At 42.6% G+C, this 27,348-nt stretch overlaps 1 protein-coding gene across 2 annotated transcripts in view; it reads right to left on the bottom strand.

Annotated features, from left to right (window-relative positions):
- FBXW8 (F-box and WD repeat domain containing 8) overlaps window positions 1-27,348 on the bottom strand; it is a 115,860-nt gene that overhangs the window by 14,418 nt on the left and 74,094 nt on the right. For both annotated transcript variants that reach the window (XM_061169834.1, XM_061169835.1), the window contains one exon: window positions 5,637-5,764. In XM_061169834.1, the coding sequence (XP_061025817.1) occupies window positions 5,637-5,764 (128 nt within the window). The remainder of the gene's footprint in view (window positions 1-5,636; window positions 5,765-27,348) is intronic.

Below are 27,348 nucleotides of genomic sequence, written 5' to 3'. Positions count from 1 at the left end.
AAAAAATGGGCCAAGGATTTGAATAGACATTTATCCAAAGAGGCCAAAAAGCACATGAAAGGATGTTCAACATCATACCTTTAGGACAGCTATAATCAGAGACCATAGCAAGTACAGGTAAGGATGTGGAGAAATTGGAACCCCCATACACTGCTGGTGGGAATGTAAGATGGTACAGTGGCTTCGGAAAAGAGTCTAGTAGTTCCTCAAATAGTTAAACATAGGGTTATATAAGCCAGCAATGCCACTCCTAGGTATATATCCAAGAGAACTGAAAACATAGTCTACACAAAAATCTGTAGTTTAATGGTAACAGCAGCATTATTCATAATAACCAAAAAATGGAAACAACCCAAATGTTAACTGATGAATGAATAAGTAAATGTGGTATACTCATACAATGGAATATTACTTGGCCATAAAAAGGAATTAAGTGGTGATTCAAGCTACAACACAGGTTTACCTTGGAAACATTATGCTAAGTGGAAGAAGCCAGTCACAAAAAGTCACATGTTCTATGATTCCATTTATATGAAATGTCTAAAACAGACAGATCCATAGAGGCAGGAAGTGATTAGTGGTTGCCTAGAGCTAGAGAAGTTGGGGGGACATGGAGAGTGACTGCTAAGGGGCACAAGGTTTCTATTTGGGGTGATGAAAATGTTCTAAACCTGACTTGGTGGTGACTGCACAACCTTGTGTACTTTACACTGGATTGTAGAATTTAAATTGGTGAATTGTAGGTATGTGAATTCTATCTCAGTAAAGCTAAAAATTTTTTACATCAATTTAAGATTACAGGAGGAAAAGCAGTGGGACTTGTTGGCTCAGTGCATGTTGCTTTGGCAGCCCACTAACAACCTGATGTACGCCCTTACCACCAACTCTTCTTTTTGGCCCCGCCGTGCCACCTGCGGGATCTTAGTTCCCTGACCAGGGATTGAACCTGGGCCACGGCAGTGAAAGCGCAGAGTCCTAACCACTGGACCGCCAGGGAAGTCCCACCCTTATCACCAACTCTTATTTTGATTCTCCCCAGCAGAGCGTTCTCTGGTCTAGATCCCTGATTTCATTCGTTAGAAATGAGCAGATCCCAGATGAGAAGACTGAGAGCAACAGAATGGGAAGGGACCCCATTTAATACAGCCCTCTACACAGTTTATTTAAATAATTTAAAGAGAGTAGGAGTTCTGCGTCTGACCTAAAGTAAGCCCACTACTGCCTCTGTCTTCTGCTGCTACAACCCAAACCTCTGGACAAAACACAAAAAGCAAACACCTGAGGACCCTGGGGAGTTGACTCACTACAGTGGATTGTGGGGGAAGTGGCCGCGGAAGAAGGGGCCGTGGGGAGAGGAGTTTCTCTCTCACAGCCTCACCCCGAGTGTGAGCTCCTGTAGCAGAGCTGTGTAGTGGTGTGGGAGCTAAAACGCTAACAGAAACACCCTCTTTCTGAAGAACCAAGGAGAGAAGCCCCTAAGTCCAAAGAACGTGGGTGTGGCGTCTTTGGGGATTCCCCCATCTCTTTTCTCTGTGGTTTTGCCCCAAGGCAGTCCCTATTCACAGAGCTGCACGGTGGTAGGGATGCCAGCAGGTGAAACCCTGAGAGAAACCCCATCTTATCGTCAGAGGCCCAGGGGACAGGGGCCCTGAAAGCTAAGAATCGCAGGGATGAAGAGAGGGCGGAACTGGAGAGGGGGAGCCCGTGATACTGCGTGCGACCCCGCGCACGGCCCAGGCGCAGATCCGAAGCAGTACAGCAAAGGCTCAGATAAGATTTCAACCACTGCCAGCTCAGACTAACCTCTGTGTGGCACATGTGCAGGGTAGTCAGAGAAGCACAGCAAAGGTTTTGGAAATTGAACTGACACTGGAATCACCACCCATGGAAGGCAAGACACAACTTGCAGTCTGAACCTAACCAGGGGGACTGCCTGTTTAAAACAAAAACAAAACTCAACATCCTCCAGAGGATTATGTAACAGGATCCAATGTGGACACAAAATGTCCAGGATATATCCAAAATTACTTGACATACCCCCACCCCAAAAGCCCCAGGAAAATGTGACCCATTCTCAAGGGAAAATGTCAACCCTAAAATAACCCAGACTTTGGGAATCATCAGTGACTTTAAAGCAGCTATTGTAACTATATTCCATGAGGTAAAGGTACAATGATAAGAAAGAATGAAATTCTGAGCAGAGAAACAGAAACAATGGAAATTTTGAACCAAAAAAGTATAAAATCTGAAATAAAAAATTCACTAGATGGGTTCAATAGCAGAATGGAGATGACAGAGGAAACAGTTCGTGAACCCAAAGTTAAATCAGTAGATATTTGCAACTTGAAGAATGTAAGGCTTAGGAAAGAAAATGAATAGAGCTTCAGTGACCTGTGGGATAATATCAAAAAGTCTGTTCTTCACATCACTGAAGTCCCAGAGGAGAGGGGAAAGGGATCAGTGTGGAAAAAAAATCTGAAGAAATAATGGCCAAAAAATCCCAAATTGGTGGAAGACATAAATTTACAGATTCTAAATGTTCAGTGAACCCCAAAGGTTAAACTAAAGAAACAAAACAAAAAAACTCACAGTGGTCTATCTATTTCCTGCAGACTTTATCTTGGTAACCCACTCAAGTTTCTCATAACTGTTCTAATTCCTAAGATTTATTTTTGCCCTCATTGAACAAATACAGACTTCTATTTAATTGAAAACACCATCCAATGCAAGAAGCACCATTACTTTATGTAATATTTTAACATGCTGCCATTTGTAAGATGTTATTATAAAAGACACATCTTGATTTCAAGGATGTGAAAATGTAAAAAAAAGTGCATCTTGGAATAAATGCAAAACACAACAGAGTTAAGCCCTCTCTGAGCACTAGACAGACACTGTGGTAAGACACAAGCATCCAGTCCTAACACCGGATGCACACCCCTCCCTCCTCTAACGTTACTTACCACTCTTCTTGGCTTAGCAGGAAAGGACAAAATATGCATTAAAAAAACCTCATTGATCCGTAGTGTTAAAACTCTTGTGCAGAGCCCCACCTATATAACCCCACTTTATAACCCTTCCCTCCCAGCGAGGGAAAAGTACAATCCAACCATAACTCAGTTCCCACCCTGACCATTCTCTTAATCTTTATCAGACTCTACTTAACCTCTAGTGACAAGCTAGGTGAACTATTTTTTCATTTTTAATTTCAGCCTATACCCACCCCCCCAAAAAAACCCAACTCCTTAGAAAATTCCACCCATGTTATTAGCAAAGTTACTCAAGCTCATTTCCTTACTTTAAAGAAACATTATTTTTGTTTTAACCTTGGACAGTTTTATGTACCTTTAGAGTCCATTTCATTCTCAAGTTATTTATAAAGTACTAAGAGAATGCAATAGAAGTTCAGTTTTTTAAATAAAAAAGGAGGTTCCAAGGTTTTTAAACTGCATCTGTCATGAAGTGATAGCCACCTAGCTCTCTTCATAGTATTTGCCCCCTCCGTCCCACTTCTGAAATAAAACATAAGCTGTACAAGCCTGGGTGTGCACCTCTGATGAGTTCCCACTCATAAGCTATTAAGTCTTTGGGAAAAACCCCACAAGACATGCCTCTATGCACTTAAAAGTCTAGAGTCCTTATTCCTTCCTTTTTCCAGATGTATAATATTTTTAAGCCCTGTGTTTCAAATTCATATTGCTAACACTGTTAATGTGACTCATAAAGAACAATCTTACATATGATGGCAAGCCTCTGCGGTACCAGTAGTCGTCAAATAGCTGGCACACAGATCTAGAAGTGGCCCTGATTAAATGCCATTTTGGATAGCCCCCTCTCCAACTCCAAGTCCCAAGTCTATTCTTTTCATCCAAAAAGACAAAGGGTGTTAAAAAAAAAAAAAAAAAGTAACTTTGGTTTACTAATAAAATGGATTTTAACATGGTCAGATTTGGGACCAGAGAGCCCTTTTACACCGCGCACTTGGCTTCTCCTCTGGCAATGGGGAGCATGGTCAGGCAGCCCTGCTCCAGAGGAAAACATCAGCTTTACCGAGTATGTACAGGTCGACAGCACGATGTGCAGCTGACAATGGTCATGACAATCTGGCTGTAACTGTGCTTCTAGAGCTAATTAGGCTACGTTATGCAGAAAGCAGAGGTCTCTTCTCTGGAACACCATTTTGGTTTCCTGGGAGCCTAGCTGTGGTTGAACACCTAAATGGTCATGCTGTCAGCAAACTCTGAAGCATAGCCTACAATCCCAAACCCTTCCATCTGGATGCCCCACAGAGCCCTCTGCATTTGCTCTCCTGGAAAGCGAGGAGCTGTTAGGTCCCTGCAGGTAGATCCTGTAGATAAGCTTGGAGCCTTTGTGCAGCTCAGTCAGAAATGAACATGGGAGAGTAAAACTATAAACTGATGCGTTTCACTTGCTGTGCCACAAGTGAGGCCACTTACCAAGCCTAGTTTTTTGGTTTTTTTTTTAAAGAGAAAAACTGCCTGGACATACACTGAGGAGTTCAATTCTCAAGCATGAGAAGTAGCAGCTGTTTCAGGAGGGCTCGAGGAAAAAAAGATCAAGTATTTTCTTTCAATAAAGCATACTCACATCTTTTTGCTCTATGGGAGGGAGACAGTAGTAGTGAAGGTCAGAAGTTGAAAATATTATCTGACAAAATTATTTTTGCAAGCTGCTGCACTGGTGCGACAGAGGTCTGGGATTTGGCACAAAGGAGGACCCGCCTCACGATCTGATACCCCACCAAGTGGCCCGCCACCTGCAGCCCGGGGCTGGCCAGGGGAGGGGGCGCCAGCTGAACCTGGCCTCCAGCCATGCTACCTCTCTTCAGGGCACTGGATCAGACATGACAGATAACCAGTCAAAAAAAGAAGAAAAAAAAAAAAAAAAGGAAGAAGAAGAAAGAAAAGGAAAAGACAAGGGGGAGAGGGAAGAGAAAGGAAAAAAGCCTAAAATTTGGACTCAGACAGTCTTTTCAAACACTTTAATCCTTCCATGCTGATGGGTCCTGGAGCGGCCAGGGCTGGCACTGGACCCTGTACCGGGAAAATCCGACTCCCTAAGCCAATACGTTAAAGGGAAGACTGCTAATCAGCTAAATAGAAACTGGAATCTGTTCACATGAAGTCTCTTTTTTTCCCCCGTCACCGGAGGGACACCACAGTGGTCTGAAACACACTCCTGACATCATTTGGCAGGCAAACCTGTTTTGCTGAACATGATTCATCCCTTAGGTTATTGTTTTTAATATTAGAAAGTGAGCTTTTAAATGCCAAACAAATTTTACAGCAGGGGGACAAAAGATATTCCAAGTGGTCTCACTGGACCTTCCACCAACTGCGTCCACCAAATGGCCTAAAAGACAACCTTCCCATGGTGTTTCAGAAATGAGGCAGAGACGCAGCTCCATCCAACTATTACCTAATACAAGACTTCGTTCTCCAAGTTCACAGGGATGGTATTTATGGGATCAGGGCTGAACTCAGGTGGGCAGAGATGTGAGTGAGAAGTGAGGAGGGTGAGCCGTGGAGGAAATCAGTGAGCTCAGTGGAGGCCAAGCGGCCAGTCCTCAAGAGAAGCTGCCTGCGGCTCTAAGATGCGACTCTACTGACACCTACCTCCTGTCCATGTTGCCACTGACCATGAGATTGGGAGGGCTGTCCCGGAGGTTGACGCAGGTGAAGTCGCCAAGCGCGTTGCCCAGCTTCGAGAGGCAGCGTTCTGCTTCCAGGCTATACACCAGAATCTGGGGAAGAGGAAAAACACGTGGGTGTGCGTTAGGGGCAGCAGGCCCGCACAAACAATTTCCACACAGCGTCGCCCCGGGGCACGGTCACAGCACCAGCTCCCATTAGAGAAGAGGCTCTAATACTTCATTTCCTGACCCCTTCCAGGTAATGACAGTATAAGGATGTGGCTCTTAGAATGACAAAAGGAAACGCAAGAGAAAAGAAAATTCTAAAGAATTCCAGGCCAAGGTGCAAACAAACTCATAGGACACACAAAAAATGCCAAATGGGGAAATTCGGTATCCCGATTTCTTAACACAGAAAAAGAAGCATGGAAACTAAGGGTCACTGACTGCTTCTGATTACTTAATGGGGGAGGCTAACAAGAAGTCTGTGTACAGGGTTCTCTCTCTCTTTTCCCCCTCTGTATTTATACCACAGAAGGTAAAAAGAACAAACAGTATAAGCATCCAGGATGATGAAGCTTGTACAGTTAACCACTAGATGATTCCTTTAGATTAAACTACAAACCAAAACATAAAGTCTTATTCCCAAACGTTAAAAAAAAATTTTTTTAATTGAGGTATAACCGATATTCCCCAACATTTCTCTCTTCAGTCACTCTCCACTAGCTAATTATAGTAAGCTCTGTTCCATAAGGTATGGAGGCAAGTAAGAAAGTATCCTTGATCTCTAGACAATGTATTCATTACATTTGAACATTGCCTTTTCTCCAGCAAATGGGGAAACAAGGATGATTCATAAGGAATCTTTCTGAAGATTATTTAAGTCTTTTACTAAAAAAATCTTAGTAATTCAATTAACATTAAGTGCTTGCCATGGGTCAGTAATTGTTGTAAGTACTGAAGACATAGTCCTTGCACCCAAATTCACTGTTCAAAAGCCTCCTCATTTACACACACACACACACACACACGTGAGCATACATTATATTCTGTTGATCATGTGGTTAAAATTAATCACTGAACTCAAAAGTTTTAATGTTAATATTTTGTAGAGTCTCCTCTCTTAGCCCACACATGAAAATGATGTGCTATTTTTTCTTGTTAACCTATACATTTATCAATTATCAGTGTACAGATTCCTATTTTAGTACTGAGAGGTTAATAAATTGACTCCACCTTGAAAACCATTGATCTCATTGTTGACACATATTTCTAACAATTGAATCTTTGGAAATTCCTAATAGTCAAAACAACACTATAATATTAAGTAAAATTGCTCACAGTATCTGAAAGGAAAGAGGGCAATTTCAAAATGTAAAATGCCTTCTTAATCCCTAAAGACCATAGAGAACAAGCTAAATTTTATTTTTATTTTCATGCAGTTGAAAATAAAAGTTTCTGAGAAAATTTCAACTGTAAAATATCCAAAATAAGATTCTTCTTCCAAGTATGGACATAGAAATAAATCAAATCTTCTGTCTACAGTGAATATCCTAAAAATTACATAAAAATCGGTTCCTGGAGGGAGAAAAAAAAAAAACACCAGCAATCTCATGGTCTACCCTGAAAGTAACATTCTGCACTTATATATCATTATACAGCTTTCAACAGGGCTTTTGGACTCAATCTCTTCTTGTTTTTAAAATACTTCAACATCTATAGCAGGAAGAAATGTCCATGGTAAATATAAGAATTAAAATCTGATATTGAGTCTGTTCCTATGTCTTTACTTTTTCTAGAAGTTCTTTTTTGACAAGAGGATAGATCATTTCTGAATGAAACAGTGGGATCTAATCCCTCTCCAAAAAGACTGCAAATTCATCGTATAAGTTAGTAGTCAGGAGTCAAGTATTTTCTAAAATGTTTAATAATTCAATGAATCAGAACTATCCAAAGAGTACCTTGACCATTATGTTTAGTTAAAGACCGCAGAGATTAGAAAACACATTACCCATCTCAGAGGCGGTTCTTCCCACGTTACGAGTCCCTCAACGACCTTTACCATCTCTCTCCCCTCTGCGCTCTCTCTCTTTTAATAAGGTTGAGCAAATGGGACTTCATTTTATCTGATTGCCACAGACTAGTGAGATTAATTATTCATGCTCACACTCTCCCTCTTGTTAAGACCATGCATTAGACTAATTTTTCTCTTTATTGCCCTAGTTGGGTGAGTCTCAACTCATGGCCACTTGACTCACTCTCAGAAGTGTATGGATATGCTGGAAAGAAGGAAAAAACGACCCGTAGCTAAAATCTTGGAGAAAATGTTCTGCACTAATGTGACCGCCAAATCAATAGATGTTGCTGGGGATTTTTTTCTTTTAAGTACCACATGTATATTACAAAAGGGTTTAAATAGTGATTAAGGAGCAAATTTGTATAGAAGTTGGATGTTTCTTTAAGAATTATCTAAAATGACTGACCACGTTGTATATTTTACAAAGGTAACTGCAGGAGATGCAGTGTGTAGTCTCGGACACTGCAGGGTCTACTCCTTTCTCTTTGGCTTCCAGGTAGATCTAGAGGGCACCTGGTGGAAGCAAGCATTGTTTAAAAAGAACTTTCTGTTTTTTCCTTCTTAGAGATGTTACGGTATTTTCACAAATCCTAGTCTTAGAATCCTTTCATTTTTGTCAATTATTCAGATTTTTCTGAAATTTCTAAAGAATCTTTGTTTTTTTCTGATTTCAAACATAATATATCTTGTGTAACCTTCTGGATAGCCACCTCTCAGAAATAACCACTTTAACAGTTTAGTGTATACAGCTGTCCCTCGATATCCATGGGGGTTTAGTGCTGGGACCCCTCGGATACCAAAATCTGCCCACGCTCCCTTATATAAAATGGTGTACTATTTGCATATAACCTACATCTTCTCATCTACTTTAAATCATTTCTAGATTACTTACAACACCTAATACGATGTAAATGCTATGTAAATAGTTGCTGGTGCTCAGCAAATTCAAGTTTTGCTTTTTGGAACTTTCTAGAATTTTGGGGGGGAATATTTTCCATCCGAGGTTGGCTGAATCCGTGGATTCGCAACCTGTGGATGTGGAGGGCTGTGTACTGCTAGACTTTTTCTATACACATGTCTGTCTTGTCTGTTGCGCGCGCACTCTCTTTCTCTGTGTGTATAAAATTATTTTTTTCTCTCGATGGGACTGTTGTTCTACAACTTGTTTTTCCAACTAAATAACATGAGAGTTCTTTCCTCGTCAGTACCTATACATAGATCTTGTTCTTTTTAAAGGCTGCATAGAACTTGTCTATGGATATATGATTCCATATTGATGGATATTTGGGTTGTTTCTAATTTTTTAGACAAAATAAATAATGCTGTAATTCTTTCAACAGCCAGTAAACAAATGTTTATGACTCTTCTTCTCTGCAGCAGGCACTGGAATGAACAGGGAGGGTGGGTGACGTGCAGGAGCCTCGGCCGGCTGCCAGCTGAAACAATCCCCCTCTTCACCAGCTAGTGCACGGCCACCAACTGTCCTGGTCCGCCATTTGTGGGACTCGCCTCTCTAAGGAGACCCACCTTACAGTCATGTCCTAGCAGGTGGTGGTGTAACAGTAGGGGCAGCAGTGTAGAGTCAGGATGGAGGTGGTGGCCACAGGCCTGACATCTGGGAAACATTGGCAACGACCTGGTGCAGGCAGGCCCCGCCCCTTCCAGGTGTGACCCGGACCATTTAGTGTGCCTAGGACTGGCTTTCCAACCAAACCATGAGGAAAGGGATAAGAAATGGCTACTGCCCCTGCAGTGGGGTGAGCTCAAGGCAGGCCAACTTCCTCCTTCACCCAGTAAGAACTGGATTTAGCAATACAAACATTTCCTAAATCTGCGACTGCTATTAGCCTCATAATGAAACAGGAACCACTGTATACAGAAATAGCTATGAAGAGATTACAGAGCCTTGCAGTCCCAGACTTGGCCGTGTGCTAATGACTGAAAAAAGGAATTCCATTTGTGTTTTAAGTTTACCAAAATAGTGAGTCTTCCTCACACTCCTACGTGTCAGCGGCCAAAGACATTACACCACCGCCACCGTCAACCTGAGCAGCGGGCTCGCCTCCTCAGGACCCCGGGCGCTGCCTTTCCACAGGGGTGAGGAGTGTCAGAAGGCTTCCTTACAAGACTATAGCTTTTTAAAAGGCGTTGTGAATGAAAGATAATTTGTCTGCCACCATCTTAGAAAAGGGAAGCGACAGAGAGAGAAAAGGTTAGGAGACGCTGTGCTGGATTGCAGCGAAGTAAAAGATAAAAAAAGGCATGGGGAGGAAGATTTGACTGAAATTCCTGGAGATGACAAAGTCTACCTACTTTCTTTTCTGATCTCTAACAACCCACCTCCATCACTACCACATATATTTTGCCCTTCTGAGGGGGTAAAGTCATGATAAGCCAAATTCTAGAGAGTAAAGAAAATAATCCTCATGTTCTCTCCTCTTCCATCCCAATTAAGCTTATTTTGTGTTCTCTTTGAGCTCTTAGCAGAGTTTATTCCCTCTTGTCAGTGCTGAAGGTATTCACCATCTACGCACCCCATCTGGTGTCCCCAAGGTGCCACCTTGAACTGTACATTTGCTTCCTCCAACTTTTCCCCAGACCCATGGTTCTCAAACACTGGAGGGCAGGAGGGTCACCGAGGAGACTGTGATTTTAGCAGGCCAGCTGAGGCACTGTTACCAAGCGCCATGCCACATATTGTAAAACACTGTCCTAGACTTAGACTGTAAGTTCCTTGGGGCAGCAATCCTATCATTCATTCCTGCAGCACTGACTAAGGGCCAGCACGTGCCGGGTACTCAGTAAATGCTTGTAGATTAACTGACTGTTACACATTTATCAGGCAAACCCAGGGCTTACCATGGTCTGGTACATAATAAGTACTCAGATAGTCCTTGTTTTGCTTAACACATTCCCCCATTTCTGGATGCCTAATCTTGCTGCTGGTTTGTACAAAGGAACCACTTCCTTGTACTCAAAACAGAAGGTTCCACAGACCTCTCTCCACAGTCTCCAGATTCCAGAACTCCCAAACTGTATCCAGGCCCAAGGTTCCACCTCTGACAACACAGCACACTATGAATGTCTGGAATGTCTGGAAAACCATCCTGTTTAAAACACTGAAGATTCAGTGTAGTAAACATTCCTGTAAACATTCTGTTTAACTCCTAAGAAATCCGAGAAAGTCCGAGGAGCCAAAAATGAAGAGAGCACTACACCCAGAAAGGGAAGCGGCGCTCCCACCAGGGGCTGCTCTGGGGACATGTGCCAGTGTCAGGAGCCTGGAGAACTCGGGGAACAGGAAGCAAGGTTTCCAGCCAGTGCCAGGTGGAACCAGAACTGATAAGTCTGCCTAAAGCTGGGCCCCCTGGACAGCTATGTACACAGCAAAAAGCAAGATAGGAACAAAAATCTATCCACTGGTGAAGAGAGCCTATGTGGCAACTTGCCTGTCTCAGGTTCAGCTCAGGATGGAAAATGTTTGCCCTCGGCCTGCAAGCCTCACGCAGGTTGGGAGTTTGAAGTTATACTACCTGCAAGGCCAAAAGACCCCAGGTCTAGTAATAAAAGTCCTTTCATGTTGGTAACATGCTTCCTGGTACCTGGCAGAATCTTCTCAGGAGGAAGACCCTCCCAACCCAGGCCCACAGGAGATCTACAAATCAAGATCAGCCATATATGAGCTCACAATTAAAAAAAGTTTTTTTCCCAACACAGAAACAGCTCATCATCATAAGTGAGAGACAGAAAACAGAAGAATTAGGCTTCCAAGGATATCAGATGTTTATCAGATGAAGAAAAATATGCATGCTGGAAATCTTTACAGAAATAAGAGGGTGAGGGGTCAAAAGCAGCAAAACTGATTAAGTAGCTTTGAAAAACAAAACAAATAGAATTTCTAGAAATTAAAAAAAAAAAAAAATCAGGGGACTTCCCTGGTGGTGCAGTGGATAAGACTCTGCACTCCCAATGCAGGGGGCCCTGGTTCGATCCCTGGTCAGGGAACTAGATCCCACATGCATGCTGCAACTAAGGAGCCCGCATGCCACAACTAAGGAGCCCATGTCCCGCAACTAAGGAGCCCACGTGCTGCAACTAAGACCCAGCGCAACCAAAGGAAAAAAAAAAATCAATGGATGAGTTAAACGGAGTCCAAGAGAGAATTTGTGAACTGGAAGACAAAGATGAAGAAATTATTCAGGATGCAACACAGAGAGATGGAGATGGAAAAGATGAGTGAGTGAGGAAGAGCACAGAAGGGAGAACAAGTTGGTCTAACACACATCTAACCTGAGTTCTAGACAGAAAGAATAGAGAGAATGAGAGGAAGTTTCAACAAGGCAATGGCTGAGAACTTTCTGCAACTGAAAGGAAAGAAGTGCAAGAGAATCCCAAACAAAGAAAATAAAACTAAATCCACACCTAGAGACAGCAGAGTGAAACCATAGAAAATTAAAGCCAAGGAAAAACCAGCCAAAAGAAGAGAAAAAGTCCTAAATGGGAATGACAAACAACTTCTCAGTAATAACAGTGGAAGTCAAACCAATCATCTCTTCAAAGGTCTGAGAGAAAATACCTGTCATCCTGGAATGATAAAGGACTAGTAAAACCATCTTTCAAGAATGAGTATGAAATAAAGATGTTTTGGGATAAAAATACCGAGAGCAGAGAGCACTTGTGGCCAAGAGACCCTCACTACAGAATATACTTTTGGAAGATATAAAATCATTCCAGAATAAAAGGTCTGAAATGCTGGCAAGAACAGTGAGAGAAGATTCAGGTAAATGTGCACGAATATATGCAAATGTTGACTATACACAACAACAATGCTGATTTGGGGTTAAATAAATAGAATAAACTCTATCTAGTCCTTATTATTCCAAACAGTCAAGTGCCATGCATCAGGGCAAAGTACCAGGAGCACAAAGGTGCCAGGTGCACAGGGGACCTCCAGCATCATGGTTTGGAGTGAACAGATACTTTCTTGGATACCTGTACCGTGTTTGGCACAAAGGAAGGACTCAGTATCTATTTGCTGAAAGAATGAATAAGTGCTGCACACCTCTGCCTGTGTCGATTACAGGTGAATGACACACCAGCCTTACATTAAAGATATGCCCCCCCACAGATGAACACGTTAAGTCAATTTGCTTTCCACCAACAGCAGCGTTATTTAGCTGGTTCATAAGTGGGAGGTACAGTTTTATTCCATACAGAACTTAAAGTACAAGACTAGTAATGCTCAATTTAAAAAAAAATAAAAGAGACAAAAGAAAAAGACCTCTCAGTCTTTGGGGTACAATTTACTCATGTAAATGACCCAAACTGCTCTTCTGACCCAACATAAATATGACCCACAAAAACGTGCTCAAAAATTTTACTACAAAAAATGCAGGGTCTGCATATCGATGTTCACATACAAAGCTAAGTGAACAGTCTCTATAAATTCACAGATGAGCTAAGATTGTAAAAAACGATGAGAAAGACAGTTGGGGAGGGAAGGCGAGCTAGTGAGAAAAGAGTAAATCATACAAAAAACAGCCAATAAAAAAATAAAAAAGCAGTTAATATACATGAATAATGGATGTCTGATTTAAAAGCAGTTTACTCTGATATGATGTAATTTTTGACAATCAGCCAGAGAGACTATTTTGTAAGTCCTTGCCAGAGATAAGTCAGCGCAAGAGGCTTGGTAACGCGGTGTATCTGTGAACATGTGGAAAATGACTTTCACCACCATCCCAAAGGTGACTCTGCTGGCAAACAAAAACTTGCCTCTCAGGTGCTTTTAGCAGCAGCAAACAGCAAGATGCAGAGCCGAAGAAATGGACCCCTGACATGAGCACAGCTCCCTGAAACACAGCAGCCCCTCAACAGTTTCCATGACGTGCTTCTGGCACAGTCCACCCTCAGACGCGGCACAAAGGGAGAAGCAGCCTGGGCTGCTTTCATGTTTAAGTTTTAATGAGAGTGACAAGCCCACGAGGCCAGGATATTTCAGGGATGGGACGGTGTTGCTGAGCCTCGCCAGGCACCGGGTAGGCAGGCCCGTGTGCACTCCCCACCACCACGTGCCAATGCACCTGCAACCCCTGCTGTTCCAGGACTGGACTCTGCCTGGGAAGGCACTGCCAATCACCGCAGACTGTGCCAAACATGGGGCTTTGTGATGTGGGCAGATGTCTACAAAGGACCAGAGCGGGGCCAAACCAACACCTATTGTGACCTAAGCCTGAAAAGAACCCACAGAGCAAGAGTGCACTTGGGTGAAAATGCAGGCCAATATGATCCAATCTCTCTCTCCCCCCACATCCATAGGTGCTGGAAATAATAAAGGAAGGTAGTGACCAGAATATGGTTCTCTGCTTTGCTTCAGGGATCTCTTTAGACAGTCTCTGTCCCAGTGCTAGAAGAAGGATAAGAGGTACGACTAACAAAGAACGGGTTGATGGGGTACATAAAATGAATAGGAAACGTTCACTGTCAGAGCATTTAGGGCAATGAAGAGATTATAATTATTATGCAAATATATAACTCAAAGCTGAAAATCCTCACATACTCCTTTCAGGTTCCTAACAGGCCTCATCATAATAAAGAGCACGGACAGTTTCGGAGCACTTCACAAATAGTAACTACATGTAACTAACCAAAGTCCCCATGAGAAAGAAAGTTGTCATTAAATCTATGTTATATAGGGAGGAAAACTGAGGCTGCAAACTATGAAATGAATTCTTCAAAATTAAAGACAACCTGGACATGATTTTTTAAATGGGAAGATTGCAAGTGAGAGCTGGTCGTCTAACAACACTCGTGAGCCTGTAGACTTCACACTGTATACGCAATTTAGGATATTACGGTGCTTGCGCGTCAGTTTGCAACCGGCCTGGCAACTTCTCATTTGGACCCAAGTGGGTAGACAGGCAGAATGTGGCTACAATCAGATCACCGAGACAAATGGCAGCTGATGCAGGAGCGTGAAAAACTGCAGGGAACTACTGGGGCCTTTGGTGTAGGGCACAGTCCACCCCAGTCCCCTTCACACGCTGGAGGGCGTGACGACCTGTCACTATATGGTACTACGTGGCACACGACAGTGCCGGCACAAACGTGATCAGCAGCGTCTTGCACACGAAGAACACTGTAAATATCAGCTGTTAATAGTCATCATGATATTCCTTTCACACAAATCCTTTCAGAGTGTCATTCCATCTGATTCTCACAACCAGCAAAGGAAGACAAACACTACCGTACACATTTTATGCATAAAGAAACTGAGGCTTAAAATAATTTAAATAACTTGCCCCAAATTACACAGGTAACAACAGCAGCTGAGGATGCACTAGGCAGAGCCCAGCTGATCTCATTTCTAGGTCAGTGTCTGCCACCGTATGACAAGCCTTTTCCTGAGTCCTGGCAAAAACGGTTAGTAATGCCTAATACTTACAGTGTCCTCTTACGTGCAAAACACTGCAACTATGCGCTCTCTCACCTGATCCCCACCATGCCATACAGTGGCTATCATGATTTTACTCCCTCTATACATGAGGAAGCAGAGGTGTAGAGAGGCCAAATCACTTGCACAGAAATGCAGGTTTGGAGCCAGAATTCACAGCCGGGCGGGTGGGCCTCCAACTACCCCAGGGCGCTCAAAGCGCGGCTCTGGACTAGCACATCGGCGGCACTGGGCAAAACGGACCCTCAGGCCCCAACCCAGACTCACTGAGTCAGAAGCCTTCGGGGTGGAGGCCCAAGATCTGTATTTTTCTGATACTCCCTGGCGCCTGAGAACCCCCGCACTACACCGACACTGACTGCCTCCCAAGCCAAAAAAGAATCGGAAACATTAAAGCAGTGGTACTCAGCTCTAAATGCTCACTTGCTGCCTCCCAGCTGACGGCAATCTGGTTAAGACTAGCGCTGGGCAGTAACAGTGAGGCAATGCGAGATGCCCTGTGTACTGTAAGTGTGAGGGAAGGGAGGTGTTCACTGAGAGCCGGAACAGTTGGGAAGGCTGCTTCTGATAAGTGGGACCCTGGATGGACCTTTCCTGAAAGGACATGGAGAGACAGGAGGGGAAGAGGGAATGCTGTTGCTAGTCCGGAATAAACATGGCATATTCTGGACTGCACAGGCTCCTTTTGGAGGCGCAGGGTGGAGAGTGGGAGGCTGACTCTCCAGGGTCTGGAAGGCCAGGCAGAAGGTGCGCACCAGCGAGTCACCCTCAGTCCTTGGCACGCAGCCACTGCTCCGACAAAATCTGAAAGGGACCATGAGGAGGGACACTGACAGGTGGTACAAGAGCCCAAAGGTGGGGAAAGGGCAGGGGCAGGTAAAGGAGGGGGGGCTGGGGCTGGGGAAGAAGTATTCTCATGTCATTTTCAACATATGCTTTAAAACTTATTGTGGAACATGAGATAAGAGTTCACACCCTAAGGAAACTCCGCAGTCCAGAGAGGCCACCCAGGGGAATAGGCAGAGCCTGGGCCAGAGGTCCTAACCTAGAAAGATCCAAAGAAATCTGGGTATTGAATTCGGTCCTGGTCCAGTCGGTCAGTCCCATATCAATGGGCCACCTGCAGCAGGAGACGGTCGGAACCCAGGTCACGGCACAGCTGCTTCCTGCACGTGGCACAGTTCAGACGATTCCTGGCCTCACTGTGACCCACTGAAAACCTCCCGAGTCCCTTTATCTGGAATGTGATTGTTCAAATGTGGACTGAGCTGGGGTTTTCCTTTGACCATGTACAAAACTGGATTCACCCTGTAAATTAATAACACACAGAGAGGATGCTTAAGAGAGTAGCTCTGCGTCCATTAGAAGAACTCATCTGCAACTCAGTAATTGATAAGTTAATTATAAACCCACTCTCTAACACAGTGCCTTATAGACTGAAGTGCTGGGTAAATTAAAAAATCATATTCATCTATGTATTGAATAAAAAGCAAAAGCCCTCTACTTTGTAATATTTTTGTTAGTTTAAGCTGCTATGTGTACTTGAAAACAATAAAATGTCTTAAATATTGTGAAATTCAAACTCACTCAGGCCATTTTCTGTGTGCCCTCTTCTCCTACCCTCTATCAAACCAACACCATCTGTCTCAACTGTCTGGATATATACACATGGAAAGCCTGCAGCCTATTCTACAGTGTTACTGTTACTGATTATAGAGCAAAGGTAAACATTTCCAATAGGCCCCCGTGATCTTCATTAACTGAAAAACGAGCTGATTTTTAACCCTAACAAACTAGTTGCTGCTCATCTGGCACAAAGAAACCAAAGCCACCGTATTCAAAGAGTGAAATAAACGCCAAGATCAACTCCAAGTTCACACTCTCCCACGGGTATGGAATGGTAAACCCAGATGGAAATCCCACATAAATAATCAGGAAAGCCATTAGAAAAATTAGGCCCTATATAAAATTCTAAGCTTAATTCAAAAGACAAATGAGGGCTTCCCTGGTGGCACGGTGGTTAAGAATCCGCCTGCCAACGCAGGGAATACGGGTTCAAGCCCTGGTCCAGGAAGATCCCACATGCCGCAGAGCAACTATGCCCAGGCGCCACAGCTACTGAGCCTGCGCTCTAGAGCCCATGAGCCACAACTACTGAGCTGTAGTGCCACAACTACTGAAGCCCACGCACCTAGAGCCCGTGCTCCGCAACGAGAAGCCACCGCAATGAGAAGCCTGCACACCGCAACAAAGAGTAGCCCCTGCTCGCCGCAACTAGAGAAAGCCTGCGTGCAGCAACGAAGACCCAATGCAGCCAAAAATTAATTAATTAATTAAATTAAAAAAAAAAAAGACACATGAGAAAAAAGGAAATGATCATCATATATGTCAATGTAATGGTCTTGTAAAAACTTGCTCAGTGCTTCTAGAATTCTGATCAATGTTTTTAGAAATTAGAAAATGATACGAGTGTCATGATATACAAAAACTACGCCAGTGTGAGTGAAGACAAAAGATACTTAAGACACAGTGCCAGCCCTCTCCAATGAGGCTCCACATCTCAAAGTGACCATACACGAAGTGACTCAGCATTCACATTAACTTAACTGCATTCATCCTGCAAGAAGTTGAATTCCCCCAGCCCTTCCTATTCTAAATGCATTCTTGTAAAACAACTCTCAGGAAAATGAATCCTAGCAGGTATGGCTTTAGCACAGCTCCCACACCAGCCCACGGCACCTGTGCTCCAGCCCGCCTGGACCACCCCAGCACTGCTTCCTGGCCCCCCAGAAACCCTCCTCCAGGCCTGGTGCCTCTGCCTGGACTGCCCCCTTGCCCAGGCTTTCCTGATGAACTCTGACCTGACCCCAAAGCTGGTGGGGATGGGGAGGTGAAGGAGGCGCCTAACAAGTCCTGAGCACCAGCCATAAGCACATTACCTCCTTTCCCCAGGTATTCTCCCATTTCCAAACAGGAAGCCTGAGGCATGTAAGCAACTTGCCTAAGGATTATCTGACTCCAAGTCCCCAATGGTTATACCACTACCCGACTTGGCTGAAAATACTTTTCTCTATATTCACTTTCTATAACTTCCATCACTCCCTCCCAGGAGTAGCTCAGGATCGCTGGAGATCCTGAAGCACTCTTAGCTTCTACAAGAAGTGGCAGCGTTCTAAGAAATAGTTTTTGCAGAATCACCCATCATGGTTGTAGAGAACATCAGAGGTGGTCAGGTCCTCAAAGGTCTCTAAGTCAGAGACGTTGTCTTGAGAAGCCCTTGGGGCTCTATGGAGGCATTTCAGGGTTTTCACAACATGTGAAAACTATTCATTATCAACAATACACTAACAATTATATCAATTATTGATACATTCTATTTTTTTATACAGCAGGTTCTTATTAGTCATCCATTTTATACACATCAGTGTATACATGTCAATCCCAATTTCCCAAATCATCCCACCACCACCACCCCTCCACTTTCCCCCCTTGGTGTCCGTACGTTTGTTCTCTACATCTGTGTCTCTATTTCTGCCCTGCAAACCGGTTCATCTGCACCATTTTTCCAGATTCCACATATACGCGTTAACATACGATATGTGTGTTTCTCTTTCTGACTTACTTCAGTTTGCATGACAGTCTCTAGGTCCATCCATGTCTCTACAAATGACCCAATTTCATTCCTTTTAATGGCTGAGTAATATTGCATTGTATATATGTACCACATCTTCTTTATCCATTTGTCTGTCAATGGGCATTTAGGTTGCTTCCATGACCTAGCTATTGTAAATAGTGCAGCAGTGAACATTGGGGTGCATGTGTCTTTTTGAATTATGGTTTTCTCTGGGTATGTGCCCCGTAGTGAGACTGCTGGGTCATATGGTACTTCTATTTTTACTTTTTTAAGGAACCTCCATACTGTTCTCCATAGTGGCTGTTACCGATTTACATTCCGACTAACAGTGCAAGAGGGTTCCCTTTCTCCACACCCTCTCCAGCATTTGTTTGTAGATTTTCTGATGATGCCCATTCTAACTGGTGTGAGGTGATACTTCATTGTAGTTTTGATTTGCATTTCTCTAATAGTTAGTGATGTTGAGCAGCTTTCAATGTGCCTCTTGGCCATCTGTATGTCTTCTTTGGAGAAATGTCTATTTAGGTCTTCTGCCCATTTTTTCATTGGGTTGTTTCTTTTTTTAATATTGAGCTGCATGAGCTGTTTGTATATTTTGGAGATTAGTCCTTTGTCCATTGATTCGTTTGCAAACATTTTCTCCCATTCTGAGGGTTCTCTTTTCATCTTGTTTATAGTTTCCTTTGCTGTACAAAAGCTTTTAAGTTTCATTAGGTCCCATTTGTTTATTTTTGTTTTTATTTCCATTTCTCTAGGAGGTGGGTCAAAAAGGTTCTTGCTGTGATTTATGTCATAAAGTGTTCTGCCTATGTTTTCCTCTAAGAGTTTGATAGTGTCTGGCCTCTGTTTGTGTCATCTTTGATTTCTTTCATCAGTGTCTTATGGTTTTCTGAGTACAGGTCTTTTACCTCCTTAGGTGGGTTTATTCCTAGGTATTTTATTCTTTTTGTTGCAATGGTGAATGGGATTGTTTCCTTAATTTCTCTTTCTGATCTTTCGTTGTTAGTATATAGGAATGCAAGAGATTTCTGTGGATTAATTTTGTATCCTGCTACTTTACCAAATTCATTGATTAGCTCTAGTAGTTTTCTGGTGGCATCTTTAGGATGCTCTATGTATAGTATCATGTCATCTGCAAACAGTGACAGTTTTACTTTTTCTTTTCCAATTTGTATTCCTCTTATTTCTTTTTCTTCTCTGATTGCCATGGCTAGGACTTCCAAAACTATGTTGAATAACAGTGGCCAGAGGGCACACCCTTGTCTTATTCCTGATCTTAGAGGAAATGCTTTCAGTTTTTCACCATTGAGAAGGATGTTTGCTGTGGGTTTGTCATATATGGCCTTTATTATGTTGAGGTAGGTTCCCTCTACACCCACTTTGGAGAGTTTTTATCGTAAATGGGTGTTGAATTTTGTCAAAAGCTTTTCCTGCATCTATTGAGATGTTCATATGGTTTTTCTTCTTCAATTTGTTAATATGGTGTATCACATTGATTTGTGTATATTGAAGAATCCTTGCAACCCTGGGATAAATCCCACTTAATCATGGTGTATGATCCTTTTAATGTGTTGTTGGATTCTGTTTGCTAGGATTTTGTTGAGGATTTTTGCATCTATATTCATCAGTGATATTGGTCTGTAATTTTCTTTTTTGTAGTGTCTTTGTCTGGTTTTGGTATCAGGGTGATGGTGGCCTCACAGAATGAGTTTGGGAGTGTTCCTTCCTCTGCAATTTTTTGGAAGCGTTTGAGAAGGATGGGTGTTAGCTCTTCTCTAAATATTTGATAGAATTCACCTGTGAAGCCAGCTGGTCCTGGACTTTTGTTTGCTGGAAGATTTTTAATCACCATTTCAATTTCATTACTTGTGATTGGTCTGTTCATATTTTCTGTTTCTTCCTGGTTCAGTCTTGGAAGGTTATACCTTTCTAAGAATTTGTCCATTTCTTCCAGGTTGTCCATTTTATTGTCATAGAGTTGCCTGTAGTAGTCTCTTAGGATGCTTTGTATTTCTGCAGTGTCTGTTGTAACTTCTTTTTCATTTCTAATTTTATTGATTTGAGTCCTCTCCCTCTTTTTCTTGATGAGTCTGACTAATGCTTTATCAATTTTGTTTATCTTCTCAAAGAACCAGCTTTTAGTTTTATTGATCTTTGCTATTGTTTTCTTTGTTTCTATTTCATTTATTTCTGCTCTGATCTTTATGATTTCTTTCCTCCTACTAACTTTGGCTTTTGTTTGTTCTTCTTTCTCTAGTTCCTTTAGGTGTAAGTGGAGATAGTTTGAGATTTTTCTTCTTTCTTGAGGTTGGACTGTATTGCTATAAACTTCCCTCTTAGAACTGCTTTTGCTGCATCCCATAGGTTTTGGATCGTTGTGTTTTTGTTGTCATTTGCCTCTAGGTATTTTTTGATTTCCTCTTTGATTTCTTCAGTGATCTCTTGGTTATTTAGTAACATATTGTTTAGCCTTCATGTGTTTGTGTTTTTTACGTTTTTTTCCCCCATAATTGATTTTTAATCTCATAGCATTGTAGTCAGAAAAGATGCTTGATATGATTTCAATCTTCCTAAATTCACCAAGGCTTGATTTGTGACCCAAGATGTGACCTATCTTGAAGAATGTTCCGTGTGCACTTGAGAAGAAAGTGTAATCTGCTGTTTTTGGATGGAATGTCCTATAAATACCAATTAAATCTATCTGGTCTATTGTGTCATTTAAAGCTTGTGTTTCCTTATTAATTTTCTGTCTGGATGATCCGTCCATTGGTGTAAGTGAGGTGTTAAAGTCCCCCACTATTATTGTGTTACTGTCGATTTCCTCTTCTATAGCTGTTAGCAGTTGCCTTATGTATTGAGGTGCTCCTATGTTGGGTGCGTATATATTTATAATTGTTATATCTTCTTCTTGGATTGATCCCTTGATCATTATGTAGTGTCCTTCCTTGTCTCTTGTAACATTCTTTATTTTAAAGTCTATTTTATCTGATATGAGTATTGCTACTCCAGCTTTCTTTTGATTTCCATTTGCATGGAATATCTTTTTCCATCCCCTCACTTTCAGTCTGTATGTGTCCCTAGGTCTGAAGTGGGTTTCTTGTAGACAACATATATATGGGTCTTGTTTTTGTATCCATTCAGCAAGCCTGTGTCTTTTGGTTGGAGCATTTAATCCATTCACGTTTAAGGTACTTATCAATATGTATGTTCCCATGACCATTTTCTTAATTGTTTTGGGTTTGTTTTTGTAGGTCTTTTTCTTCTCTTGTGTTTCCCACTTAGAGAAGTTCCCTTAGCATTTGTTGTAGAGCTGGTTCGGTGGTGCTGAATTCTCTCAGCTTTTGCTTGTCTGTAAAGCTTTTGATTTCTCCGTTGAATCTGAATGAGATCCTTGCCGGGTAGAGTAATCTTGGTTGTAGGTTCTTCCCTTTCATCACTTTAAATATGTCATGCCACTCCCTTCTGGCTTGTAGAGTTTCTGCTGAGAAATCAGCTGTTAACCTTATGGGAGTTCCCTTGTATGTTACTTGTCGTTTTTCCCTTGTTGCTTTTAATAATTTTTCTTTGGCTTTAATTTTTGTCAATTTGATTACTATGTGTCTTGGTGTGTTTCTCCTTGGGTTTTGCTTCCTGGACTTGGGTGGCTATTTCCTTTCCCACGTTAGGGAAGTTTTCGACTATAATCTCTTCAAATACTTTCTCGAGTCCTTTCTCTCTCTCTTCTCCTTCTGGAACCCCTATAATGCGAATGTTGGTGTATTTAATTTTGTCCCAGACGTCTCTTAGGCTGTCTTTTCATTCTTTTCTCTTTATTCTGTTTCACGGCAGTGAATTTCACCATTCTGTCTTCCAGGTCACTTATCCATTCTTCTGCCTCACTTATTCTGCTACTGATTCCTTCCAGTGTATTTTTCATTTCAATTATTGTATTGTTCATCTCTGTTTGTTTGTTCTTTAATTCTTCTAGGTCTTTGTTAAACATTTCTTGCATCTTCTTGATCTTTTTGCCTCCATTCTTTTCCCGAGGTCCTGGATCATCTTCACTATCATTATTCTCACTTCTTTTTCTGGAAGGTTGCCTATCTCCACTTCATTTAGTTGTTTTTCTGGGGTTTTATCTTGTTCCTTCATCTGATACATAGTCATCTGCCTTTTCATTTTGTCTTTCTGTGAATGCAGTTTTTGTTCCACAGGTTGCAGGATTGTAGTTCTTCTTGCTCCTGCTGTCTGCCCTCTGGTGAATGAGGCCATCTAAGACCTTGTGCAAGCTTCCTGATGGGAGGGAGTGGTGGTGGGTAGAGCTGGGTGTTGCTCTGGTGGGCAGAGCTCAGTAAAACTTTAATCAGATTGTTTGCGGATGGGTGGAGCTGAGTTCTCTCCCTGCTGGTTGTTTGGCCTGAGGTGACCCAGCACTGGAGCCTACAGGCTCTTTGGTGGGGTTAATGGCAGACTCCAGGAGGGCTCATGCCAAGGAGTACTTCCCAGAACTTCTGCTGCCGGTGTCCTTGTCCCCGTGGTGAGCCACAGCCGCCCCCCACCTCTGCAGGAGACCCTCCAACACCAGCAGGTGCGTCTGGTTCAGTCTCCTATGAGGGTCACTGCTCCTTCCCCCTGGGTCCTGACACACACACTATTTTGTGTGTGCTCTCGAAGAATGCAGTCTCTGTTTCCCCCAGTCATGTCGAAGTCCTGCAATCAAATCCTGCTAGCCTTCAAAGTCTGATTCTCTGGGAACTCCTCCTCCCGTTGCTGGACCCCCAGGTTGGGAAGCCTGACGTGGGCCTCAGAACCTTCACTCAAGTGGATGGACTTCTGTGGTATAAGTGTTCTCCAGTTTGTGAGTCACCCACCTAGCGGTTATGGGACTTGATTTTATTGTGATTGCGCCCCTCCTACCTTCTCACTGCGGCTTCTCCTTTGTCTTTGGATGTGGGGTATCTTTTTGGTGAGTTCCAGTGTCTTCCTGTCGATGACTCTTCAGCAGTTAGTTGTGATTCCGGTGCTCTCGCAAGAGGGAGTGAGCGCGCGTGCTTCTACTCTGCCATCTTGAACCAATCTCTTACCACTAATACATTTTAATATTAAAACATGTACAAAATGCATATGAATATTCAATCCTCATCTACGTATTTACCTGTATAACTTTTCAGTACTTTGGAATTCAGCAAATTAACCGTGAAGGTCTCCCTACGACCTCATGTCCATCTCAACATGGAGAAAACCACCTCTGTATCACTAAGCTGCTGTTAAAGCCCACGAGGAGGTAAGCCCCGACGTGGATGTCACGTTTGAGACATCCCTGTTTGCAGCACGGTCAAATATCCAGCAAATAGTGTGTGTTCAGTAAGCAGTCGTTCACAATGAGAGCAACGTTAGCAACAAAAGTGGACCCTTTGGTAGTCCACATCACTCAACAACCCAGAAAACTGGTCTCCAAGAGCTATTTTCTTAAACTTTTCCAAGCAGAAAGTAAATAAATATGAAAAATGTTAAAGGTTTAAGGTGAAAGTGAAGAGGAAATGAGACACTTATTTACTTTGTGAACTTTCAATTTCAAATTATTCATCCTGCTTGTAAAATACAGTTTTTAGTTCTCCTCTGGAATGGAACCTTGAACAAAAGGAAAGGTGGATTTCATATTCTGGTGTAGGTATGGAGAATGGTGCCAGAATCCACGAGCCTTTGATCCCAAAGGCTCTTCCAGATAGGTATTTCAACTTGTGACGAGTGCAATAACCCATCCAGAGTCTTTTCACGTCCGCGTACAGGGAATGATTATCCTAAGAGACGTTAGCAATTATTTTCCAGCGTGATGTAAGCTGAGGCAGCAGCGCCAAGCCAGCGTCCTTGTCAAACACACCCCAGCCTCCTGGATTACTTCACTCACGTCACCCTGATTAGGATGCGCGCCGTGTGCTGCTAAATACAATCTGCCACCGAATGCCAAGCACTTCGGAACTAAATTAGGAAATATGTCCAAATACACAGAATGATGCTGAGAGCTGTAAGTGGTTCTCTCTCTTCCTTTATGAGGCATGAGACTCATCGTCAACATAATGCTCTTAAATGAGGCAATTCTATCTCCTAACCCTCCACCTCTGAGAGCAAAATTTAATTCAGGCAGCAAAAGAAATAATAAAGATGATTAGCGTCATAAAAACGTTTTCATGGGTGGAAGTATTTTTGACAGATTCAGGAAGTATGAGACTAAAAACAAATTTTAAAGGGCTATTTGGGCACAAAGGGCCACATTAACAGAGTTGACACTGATCTTTGCCCTGCAACATGATGAAGAGATGAGGCCAGAGCAACTGCTATTCCATTTGTTTTCTTTTACAATCATATGCCACTTAGCAATGACTACCTCTAAGATCATTTATGCCACTGAAGTGTGAGAACCCAAGAATGCAATGTCAACACTTAAGAGTCCACTTTCATCTAAAAGACCTTCAAGCAGCCCTTCTCACCACATACCCCTTGCCCACAAAGACACAGGAATTGATGAAAAAGTACCAAACAATTTCCTGCCCAATCATTCCTGCCAGCAATAAGCATGGCCCTTAGGAGATTCCATTAGAGGAGTAACAGGAGAGCAATGGGTTCCTCAACCCATTTCAGAAATTCTCAGCTCCCCAGTAGCCTCCAAGGATAGACCAGCTCAACACGACGCCACAGGTAAAGGAAAAAGCTTAAACCACCTAACTGCTTAAAGAATCAAGGAACGTGGGTGCTGGACAGGAGACCAAAAGTCACATGTCCAACCCTCCTCATTTTACAAAAAAGAGGCAGGTGAGCCTACTGTCTTTAAAGAACCATGGGCTCTCCCTCAAATGGTAGCAAACAAGCCGAGAAGGTGCACATATCAGTGTGTGTTGTAGCTCTGTCCACCTTAATGGTGGTCTGATAAGGCTGTCAGTCCCACTGCACTGATTCTAGGTGAAGCATGGGATTCTAGATGAGGTCATTCATCCTCAAAGCAGAGAGCTACAAAATAAATGAAGGCAGGACCAGAGAGAGCTCCGTTTATTCCTTCTGGCCTCATTTTGTTGTGACCCTTCTGTAAAGCCTGTGAGAGGAAAGATGTTAAGGAACTGCTAGGAGAATGGGATGCACTGCCATCCTCCACTTTCCAAGGAACACCTACTACAGAGGGCAACAGCTATCAAAATCATGAAGGCACAGCCCCCTCTGACCCAGCAAGTCTTTACTTTGAGGAACTAATCCTACAAATACGTTCATGTGGACCAAGTGTTGTTCACAATAGCAAAAGACTGGGAGCAAGCTAACATCCATCAATAGGGGATAGGGTCGCAGAATTACTTAAGGTACAACTACAAGGTGCAATATCACAAAATCGCAAAAAAGAAAAAAACCTATCAGGAAGTTCTTTATTATAAGAAATGATGAAATGATCTCCAAGAGATTCTGTTGCACAAAAAAGCAAGATGCAGGACAAAAATAGAGTATTTTACTATTTCTGTTTTTTAGAAAGAGGGGATTGAGGGCATGTATGGACAATTTGCTTACATATGCATAAAACATCTCTGGAAGGATGTGCAAGACACTGGCAACACTGATTTAGCCGCTCCAGGAAGAGAAACTGAGTGGCGGGTTGAAAAGAGTGGGAAGGAGTCATCCCACTGCACACCCTCCCTTTCATGTCTTTTGATTTCTGAATCAGGTGAATGCATTACCTAGTCAAAAAATACTTTCTTTTTTTTTTTTTTAAAGATGTTTAAAAACATCTTAAAAAGAGCAGAGCAATCTGCTCTTTTAAGAAAGAGTGCAAACAGATAATAGCCTTTTTTTTCTACAACTTTACTTGGCCAAAGAAAGAACATGCTGGCAAACCCAAGCGTGGCCCCTAATGTACCCGAGCACTAACACTTTCTCTGAGCCTTCCTACCAGAGCTGGAAATGACTGAACCAGCTGTATTCACAAGCTTTTTCTTAAGATTAAATGGATAAATTTCTGCTAAGTTACTTGGTTTCATTTCCTTAGAAAACTATGTATGTTTACTAACAGAGCTAAGTTACTTGACAAATACCCATCTGCTGAAATCTGTGCACAATGTTGTTTTAATGCTCCGATGCCAGGACACGACTGGTGCTCTGTAACTCTCTGTGATAAATACATGACAGGTTGACTAGTAGATATGTGAATGGATGAGTCTGAACCATTATTACTGCTGCTCAGACAGCTGTGGTGCCTATAAAATGCTAATGTGATCATCATATGGTGTAAAGACATTCTCCAAGTAAACAAAAGTAACACTGCTAAAATACTCCTACAGGTCAGGGAAATTTCAGTTCCTGACTAAAATTCTATTACCAACATTTGAACTTCATGTCTGCTTTTTTTTTTTTTTTTTAATATTTATTTGGTTGCACCAGGTCTTAGTTGAGGCAGGCGGACTCCTTAGTTGCGGCTCGAGGGTTCCTTAGTTGTGGCTTGCGGCATGTATGTGGGATCTAGTTCCCTGACCAGGGCTCGAACCTGTGTCCCCTGCATTGGCAGGCGGACTCTTAAC

This window comes from Eubalaena glacialis, chromosome 15 (assembly GCF_028564815.1).
Source record: "Eubalaena glacialis isolate mEubGla1 chromosome 15, mEubGla1.1.hap2.+ XY, whole genome shotgun sequence".
NCBI classification, from domain to species: Eukaryota; Metazoa; Chordata; class Mammalia; order Artiodactyla; family Balaenidae; genus Eubalaena; species Eubalaena glacialis.
The sequence above is the reverse complement of the archived record's forward strand: the minus strand, read 5'-3'. Positions and strand labels throughout refer to the sequence as shown.